General features: G+C 34.0%; 1 protein-coding gene across 8 annotated transcripts in view; it reads left to right on the plus strand.

Moving 5' to 3' along the window:
* MCF2 (MCF.2 cell line derived transforming sequence) overlaps positions 1-5721 on the plus strand; it is a 125444-nt gene extending 119723 nt beyond the window's left edge. For 3 of the 8 annotated variants that reach the window (XM_044936773.2, XM_025276193.3, XM_044936779.2), the window contains one exon: positions 3904-5719. In XM_044936773.2, the coding sequence (XP_044792708.2) occupies positions 3904-3947 (44 nt within the window). In that variant the 3' untranslated portion in view covers positions 3948-5719. Of the gene's footprint in view, positions 1-3903 lie in introns of all 8 variants that reach the window. The other 5 variants (XM_044936774.2, XM_044936780.2, XM_044936775.2 and 2 more) reach the window with 4 other exon arrangements.
* Positions 5722-9795: the final 4074 nt, after the last annotated feature.

Genomic DNA, 9795 nt, shown 5'->3' on the forward strand with positions numbered 1-9795 from the left:
CATGGGAATCCCCAAAATGGAATCTCTTCTTGTTTTTTTGTTTGTTTTTGGTTCTCTCAATCTGGGCCACCTTTCAAAGGTTTTTTGATAATTATTGAATTGCTGAATTATATAGATAATTAGTAATCAGAAGAAGTTGCTAGACCAACAACCTGACCCATTTGGCATTTATTCAAAATCTATACCCAACAACTGCAGAATATACCATTATTTTTAAGTATACATGGAACATTCACCAAGATAGATCATACATTAGATCACAAAAGAAATCTCAATAAATTTCAGAAGATCAGAATCATACAGTCTCAAAAGATATTATGATAGAAATAGATAATCCCTAAATATTTGGATATTAAATAATACATATGTAAACAACACATGGGACAAAGAGGAAATCACAACAGTAATTATAATTATTTAAAATTGAATGAAAATGAAATGCGACATATCAAAATTCAGGGATACAGCTCAAGAGGGAGGGAAATGTAGGGAATTGTTTAGGTTTAAGTACTTGTATTACACACTTAAAAAGTCAGTATAACTTGCCATATTAACATAATAAAGGGGGAAATTATGTAATCATTTCAGTAGATACAGAAAACCACTTGACAAAATTCCATGCACATTCATGATAACAACTCTGACTATGATAGGGATAAAGGGGAAAATGTATGCTTGTGAAAAACCACAGTTAACCTCATACTTAATGATAAAATATTGGAAGCTTTTCCCCTTAAGATTGGGAATAAGCCAAGGATATTCGTTCTCACCATTTCTATTTAACCTTGTATTGGAAGTGTTAGTCGGTGCCACAATTCAAGCTAAAGAGATAAGAAACAAAAGAAAAGAGACAGCGTTCTCATGCTTAGCAGATCTTGTTATGTCCAAAGCCATTGGAAATCTATACACAAAATGACTCTACTAGAAGTAATAAGTGAATTTTATAAGGCAATGGTATACAAAACCATTATACAAAAGTAAATTGTAATTCTGTATCCTAGTAACAAAGAATTGAAAAAAAGAAATAAAAATACCATTAGTGATATAAAGCATAAAATAAACAGGAATAAATCTAACAAATGTCCAAGGCTTCTATATTCAGACGAACAGATAATTGCTGGGATATATTTAAGATGACCTACTGGAAGGAGAGATATACCATGTTGGAAGATTGGAAATTTTATTGTTAAGAAATCCATTGTCCCCAAATTGACAGATAATTCAATCAAAATTTTAGCAAGCCCTTTTGAATAAAAAATAAGACAGATTTATTATAAAATGGATGGCAAAAACAAAAAAAACCTAGAACAGAAGAATCTCAAAAATCTTGAGGATTTACATATCTGATTTCAAGACCTACTAAAAGGCTACAGTAGTGAATACAGTGGGTATTGGCTTGCTGCTGCTGCTGCTAAGTCACTTCAGTCATGTCTAACTCTGTGTGACCCCATGGATGGCAGCCCACCAGGCTCCCCTGTCCCTGGGATTCTCCAGGCAAGAACACTGGAGTGGGTTGCCATTTCCTTCTCCAATGCATGAAAGTGAAAAGTGAAAGTGAAGTCGCTCAGTCATGTCCGACTCCTAGCGACCCCATGGATTGCAGCCTACCAGGCTCCTCTGTCCATGGGATTTTCCAGGCAAGAGTACTGGAGTGGGGTGCCATTGCCTTCTCCAGTGGGTATTGGCTTACGTATCGAAAAATGGAGTTAAGAAATAGACCCACATATATTAATATATAACTGATTAATGGGCTTCCCACGTGATGCAGTGGTAAAGAATCTGCCTGCCAATGCAGGAAACACAGGTTTGATCCCTGGGTTGGGAAGATCCCCTGGAGAAGGGTATGGCAACCCACTCCAGTATTCTTGCCTGGAAAATTCCATGGACAGAGGAGCCTGGAGGGCTCCAGTCCATGAGGTCACAAAAGAGCCGGACACAACTGAGTAACTGAGCACACATGCAGTGTTTAATCAAAGTGTCAGCTGAATGGGGAAAGGAAGGTTGTTTTAGCAAATGGTACAGGGTATCCACATGAAAAAATGAAGCTCCATCCCTACACCTCACTCCACACACAAAAATTAATTTGAGTGGGCATCATAGACCTAAACATAAAAGCTAGAAACATAAAGCTTCTAAGCATAAGACAGTATCTTCATGCCGGTGAGCAGTTAACCATTTCTTTCTTGTATTATACAGGGCAGATACAGTGCTAACCATAAAGGAACAGTATCAGATAAAGAAACATTGCATATGCTGAATTGAGTACTTTACCCTTTAAAAATGTGTATGTATTGAAATAAGGTAAAATCCGAGATAATGACATTTTGAACACTTTCAAAAGCCAAATAGTTGTAATGAATCATATTTTCCCCCCAAATTAACTGATTCCATCTTACACATTAAAGACTTAAGTTCGAAAATAAATAAGACCATCTTTCTGCCAACTGCTTTATGCTTATTTAAGTCAGTAATGAGAGACAGAGAGAAAAGAAACACATGAGTTACTTAAAATACATGCTCAAAGAACTGTGTAAATTAACATATATAAATCATTTTTAACGAAGCATATTTTAAAAGCCAATAAAACTATGAAATAACAGTGCAGTGTATATATACTAGAAAATAATGGCCTCTCTTGTACTCAGGTCTCCAAAATTCAAAATTGAAAACACCAAGTGCATTCATCTAACTTCCATATAATATTAGCATTTCTATTCAACATTAGGAACACTCAGTAGATTTTCCATAACTTTTATCATCATCATTTAAATATAGAGCCAGATGTCCTCATACTTAATTCAGGACAAAGTTAATTACATTCAATTTTAGCTAACTGTAATGCAGGACATGTAAAATTACATATTTGATTAGTTTTAATTTGAAATGATTTCATTACTGTAACTAATCACAGTAGATTTAGGGCATATTACCATTCTTTGAAAAGTACATGACAAAACAACTTAAATCTACTTCAAGCCTGTGCTTATTTTTCAGGCAATAAAGGGCTTACCGTACATTTGTTGATGTACGTACACTTTATTTGGGGAAAAAATCACACTATTCTTTCCATTTGTATTTTCTACTTTCTACCATCAGTACAGTTTTCACTATCCTTTTCTTTCTTGCAGTGTCATTGGGAGAGTTACGTGTAATGGATTGGTATATCATCTGCATTTAAAGCATGCATTACTCTCTTAGTGTGACATGCTACTAGATAAGGTGACATGGTTCCATGTGTCCCTGTTCTCTAGCAAGTTCTGACTTTAGATGTTTTAAAAATATACATTTCTTTCAAGTAACATGCATTTATGACAGGTCGAATTAACAAAAATTAATACTTATTGGTAGATTTTGGTTGAATGCTATAATATCATGTGGTCCTGATTGAGATCTATCCTCATATTACATTACATAGGACAAAATAGTATAACGTGGCCTACAAAAATAGATTGTATTGTGTGTCAGTTAATGGATTAGGAAATGAAAATTGACCACATATGCAACTGTCAACAGCACTTAGGTTTCAAAATATATATTATTTTATTTGTATTCTGGCAAATGGAATGTACAAGTATCTCTGTGAATTATGTGCTTAACATGTTTCATCTGTATGTACACAGCATAATTCATACAATATTTGTGAAATCTGGTTGTATGTGATGTGAATTGTATTTATTTTGCTTCTAGTGAAGTTATGCTGTTCGTAAAATAGATGCTTTTTATAAACCACTATGTAACAGAATAACAACTTTCATATTAAAATAAACATCCAAAAGACATCACCTTTGAAATTAGGATGGACCTTTTGAATCCTCACATTTAGTGTTAGAAGTCGTAGCATGGACAACATTTTTGGCTTTAAAAGTCACTGGAGTATTAACATCATTCTTCATTATTTTGTAGATGCTGCTCTGAGTAACAAGGAAACTAAGTTCCCCTTGAATTAAAGGAGAATGAATAGACTTTAAAAAATAAGGTTTCCTTTGGAGGTGTGAACTAGATTATAGCTCTAGTTCAGTGTTACAGATAAACAGTACAAGAGTCAGATGATCCTATGCTGCCAATGACATTCACAGAATTTCCTTGGGACTGAGGTGGACTTCGTCATTCACAGTTTGTGTCAGTCTTGCAAGAAGCCATCTTCACACCCTCCATCCCCTCAGGTGAAAAGTGCAGTGTTATTTTGTTTCCAAGTAGGGTTTTTCATGGCATGTATTCAGATTTCCATTTGAAAACCATATTATCAATTATTCTGAACATTTACAGGCAAAAATTGGGGGGTAACTTTTCAGTAACAAAACAAAAATCTAAAGAGAGATGAGAGATAATCAGAGATTTTAAACCCCTTTGGTAATTGATAGTTTATTATTTAATTTCATTATCTTTGTGACTTTATTATACCAAAGGGATATGTTCTGAAGGACCTCTTTTGCACTTAGACTGGTATTTAGGGTTGTCAGAGCTGTCTTTGAAAGGCCCAAAGCTAAAAATCCTGCAGTTAGGATGAGGAAGTTTACATATTATGCATTGAAATTTAGAATACATCACAGCTTTAAGTTAAATATTAGTATTTGCACAAGAGGTGTTCCTGTAACAAAGCTCTGCTTTCCAGTGTCTTTACTTGCTTTTGAGTTTTCTAGAAAAATCTATTCTAGTGCAGGGTTTCATAAGTTATATTGTATTTCTTTGTGTGCCTTTTCTTTAATAATATATGTATATGTATGGATGTCCTTTTAAATATGTAAACGGTAAGATCACTTGTTTTAAAGCAGAGGCTCAGTTGTTGCACGCAATGTTGAACTTAGGCTTGGAGTATTTTGTATTATGGGCCACTGAAGTCAGTGGTTTGAAATTGCTGCCTTTTGAATCATGGATCGTGAGTTTTACTATCAAGTTGGCATATTAGGTGCATGGTTTTTGATGACTGGTTTTACAAAAACACAACACAACTATATAATACACAAATTATTTATCTTTTAAAATAGTTTTGTGTATTATGTCAAATCATAGTTTGTTTCAATGGTATCATTTGATGTAACCATTTATATGACAAACCAATTGTATTTTATTCAAAGGCACCTACAAATTATAAATCTTCTAATGTCCAATTGCTAGAATTTGTGATGGCTGATTTATAACTAACTCATGAAACTGTCCATATGTTTGATATTTCACTTGATTAATGCTCCTGAAACAACAACAAATATTAAAATACACTTATTTTGTTTGCTGATCCTGTGGCTAGAAGATAGAGTTAGGAGTTAAAACCTTCGAATAATGGTGCCCCTCTGCACAAAACATTTAATTTTCATGGTATTAAATTAAGGATTTTAATCATTTAAGAAAATACTGAGTTCTATAGATTCAAACATACAGTATAGTCTTTTAATGTTTTAATCACTGGACAATGAATGCTATATTTGTACATGTATTTGTATATGTAACTGCACTGTATTGATTTTATTGGACTTATGTGTGTTACTATGAAACATAGCAGCAATTTCCCTTTAAGTCTTCAAATTTTAATTACATTATAAATATACTAAAAATGCAAATGTACTTGCATTAATTCCACATTAAAAATATCCAACCTTAAACTCACTCGTATATTTTTTTAATTTAATATCATTGAAAAAGCTTTTCCTTTCTTTTTTTTTAAATTGAAGTATAGTTGACTTACAATATTGTGTTAAATACTGCTGTACAACAAAGTAATTCAGTTATATACACACACACATATATATTCTTTTCCATTATGGTTTATCTTAAGATATTGAATACAGTTCTCTGTGCTATACAGCAGAACCTTGTTTATCCATTCTATATATAAAAGCTTACATCTGCTAACCCCAACCTTGCACTCAATCCCTCCCCCAAGTCCCTCCCTGCTTGGCAACCCCCAGTATCTTCTCTAATCCATTATTCTGTTTCTGTTTCATAGATAGGTTCATTTGTGTCATATTTTAGATTCAACATACAAGTGATGTCACGTGGTATTTGTCTTTCTCTTTCTGACTTCACTTAGTGTGATAATCTCTAGTTGCATCCATGTTGCTGCAAATGGCATTATTTCACTCTTTTTAATTGCTAAGTAATATTCCATTGCCTATATGTACCACATCTTTATCCAGTCATCTGTCGATGGACATTTAGGTTGTTTCCACGTCTTGGCTGTTGTGAATAGTGCTGCTATGAACATAGAGGTGCATGTATGTTTTCGAATTATGGTTTTGTCCTGATATGTGCCCAGGAGTGGGATTACTGGGTCATATGCTAACCTATTTTTAGTTTTCTGAGGAACCTCCATACTGTTTTTCACACTGGCTGTGCCAACTTATGTTCCCACCTACAGTATAGGAGGGTTTCTTTTTCTCCACACCCTCCCCAGCATTTGTTATTTGTAGACTTTCAATGATTGCCCTTCTGACTGGTGGTACCTCATTGTAGTTTTGATTTGCATTTGTCTAATAATTAGTGATGTTGAGCATCTTTTTATGTGCCTGTTGGCCATCTATATTTCTTCTTTAGGGAAATGTCTATTTGGGTCTTCTGCCCATTTTTGAATTGAGTTTTTGTGGTTGTTGTTATTGTTGAGTTGTGTGAGCTGTTTGTATATGCTGGAAATTAAGCCCTTGTCTGTTGCATCGTTTGCAAATATTTTCTCCCATTCTATAGGTTGTCACCATTTTGTTTATGGTTTTCTTTGCTTCACAAAAGCTGATAAGTTTGATAGGTCCCATTTGTTTATTTATTTTTTTAATTTCTATTGCCTGGAGGGAGTGGCCTAGGAAAACATTGGTATGATTTGTCAGAGAATAGAAAACTCCTTTCCTTTCATTTATTAGTGATACACTAAAGACACCATAATTATTTTGAGTTACTTGCTTACCTTCACTTTTGTCATAAAGTTGTAATAAATAAAACAAAGAAAATGAGCTCAATGATAGACAAAATACCATAGAACAAAGAAAACCCAGAAACAGAGTCTTATATGTATGTAATTTGCTGTATTGATGGATGTAGCATTGCATGTGGGGAAATGAGAGACAGTTTAATACATAGTGCTAGGAAAGTTGTAAAAGCATGTTTACTTGTAGCCTTGCTTCTCTGAGAGAGACAGAGACACAGAGACATCTAACCAGACCTAGGGTAAAATATTTTGCTCAAAAAGTTTCTTTACCCAAATCTGTAGAATGGCAGTACATGAGGTTTCAGGGGTTAGATAGCCATAGTTGTGAGAGGGTATTTCCACACACTGAAAAAAATCTGCTTCCATTTGATGAAGACCAAGGAAAGCTGGAAAGCATCTAGATATCCACAGTTGTTTTCTGAACTGTTGATTTTGCAAAGGGCTCTTAGCTGGGTTTGCTAGACTTAATCTTTTCCACAGCCCATTAGGGAGTTAGAACTTATGCATTAATATAGAAGGAGAATCAAAACCTGTCACATTGGTTTGGTTGGGTTGTTTTAGTTGTTTTAATGACTATCCCATCACATATTCAGCTACTTCTTTTGGCCTTTAAATTTATTTTTAGCTTTTTTGGAGGAAGCACCAGCAGTGAACTGCTTAATCAAACATGTAATTCATCTTCAAGAACTCCCTGAAAATTAAAATGTGTGTTCAAGTTTTTATTTATGCATTGGCTGAGGAATAAGTATTGGGCTGACCAGAAAGTTTGTTCAAATTTTTCTGTAAGAACTTAAGGAAAAACTTGAACGAACTTTATGGCCAACCCAATATTATTGTTGACATTTCCACAGTTACATATGAATCTCACAATATACAGTATGTAGTTGTTATAAAAGACTTCCCAACTTCTAGGCTATGGTGTTCTCTTAAGAAGAGAGAAAATTTCAGAGTATATTTTTGAAAGTATAAGGGAGTATGAGAAATGCTCCACTTGAAGAGAAATTAGGTCAGTGATTTTGTTTGAGGTTTAGTCAGAAATCAATCCAGTTTCACTTAACAGACTTTCTCTGAGAAAAATGCTTGTTATTAGTAGGTATTAGAACACAGGAATGGTCTTCCCTTAGGAGCAGTAGACTCCAGAGTGCTCAGTGAATCAAGTCTCAAGCAATTAATTGTCAAAACAAGTCATTTTTATTACATTTCAGTACACTTCCCCTTTGTTGATTTGGGATGATCAGTTTGTAGTTGGTCTTATGGGGTCTGCTCAAGGACAGCAAGCAAACCAACCAACCAATGTTACAGACAAAACTAAACCCTTTATATCATTCAAAAGGAAATTAATAGAAGTGACAACTGGATTTTTTTTAAAAAAATTCTCTTTAGTTCAAAATGTATTTTCTGTGTTAAAGCTCAAGACATAACTCAAGTCTAAAATTTTCCCTTAATAGAGTCACAGATGTAGAGAGCAAACTTAGGGTTACCAAGGGTGAAAGGGGGGAATGGGATAAACTTGGAGATAGAGATTGACATATATATACACTAATTATGTGTAAAATAAGTAACTAATAAGAACCTGCTGTATAGCACAGGGAACTCTACTCAATACTCTTTAATGGCCTATATGAGCTATATGGGAATAGAATCTTAAAAAGAGGATATATGTATATGTATAACTGATTCACTTTGCTTACTAACAACATTGTAAGGCAAGTATACTCCAGTAAAAATTAATTTAAAAATTTAAAAAGTTTTCCCTTGTACTTGATGAGAGGCTACCTTATAATCGTTGATCACCTCATTTCACATATGTGAATTCACCATTAAATTCTGAAGTAAATGTATACAAAATAGGACTAATAATGTGTATTGAGAACAGCCCATGAAGCTGGACTTTGTGAAAAAGGTAAATGAAACTTTCCTTAAGCCCAAAGCAAATAAAATGTAAACTGTTTCAAAGATAGGTTTCGTCTAAGTATTCATGAGATAGACTCACTAACTCAATTACTCCCAATATAACCAAACAAACAAAACCCAGGCTGGAGAATAAATGAAAGCATCATAATAGAAAAGAGGAGCAGGGTAGAGTGAAAATCAGAAAGATCTGAAGCATGAAAAGAACGTGATGTGCTGAGAATTATCTTAGTGAATATTTTTTTTATCTCTGATAGTGAATGTGCTCTTTTACATGGCAAGCTACAAAAACAAATAAAATAAGTGAACTTTAACTTCTCAACCATAACAAAAATGACTTGGAAAAATCCTAGTGGATGTTTTGGAATCTAATATTAGAAGCTAAAGTGGTCTCTTTACTGACCTTGGGGAAGACACAAAGCTACACTTATAGATTTAGAGCTAGTTTCAAAATACCTGAATTCAATGCAAAACAGCCATTTTACATATGAGAATTTGTAGCTTTAAAATCTGCTTGTGTTCCTCAAAATACCAAGTGTTGGAAAGGATGTGAAACAAGAACTCTTACATGATGTTACTGGCACATAAATTGGTATAACACTTGAATGAACAATTTGCTAATACCAAATAAAGTTGAAGTAAATACTGTATAGCTTAGCAATTCCACTCTGAAGTATCTACCCCTGGGAAACACTGACACATGTGCTCAAGGAGCTCAAGATTATAACCACGGTCTTAAGGCTAATCTGTTTTACATTTCTTAGAAAGTAATGATACCTCCTTTCATAATCCTTGGAAGGACATGAATGTAGGCATTCTATTTATCTGTCTCTCTTTCTATGGCATATTCCCTGTGTTCAGGGTGAATTTCTCATTCTTACCCTAGATGACTCTGTTTTGCTTTGATGTGGTCAGTAATAGGTTGTTTTCCTTCCATTTCATTTATCCATTGGTTCATTAATTTAACAAGCATG

The sequence above is a fragment of the Bubalus bubalis genome, chromosome X, assembly GCF_019923935.1.
Source record: "Bubalus bubalis isolate 160015118507 breed Murrah chromosome X, NDDB_SH_1, whole genome shotgun sequence".
NCBI lineage: Eukaryota > Metazoa > Chordata > Mammalia > Artiodactyla > Bovidae > Bubalus > Bubalus bubalis.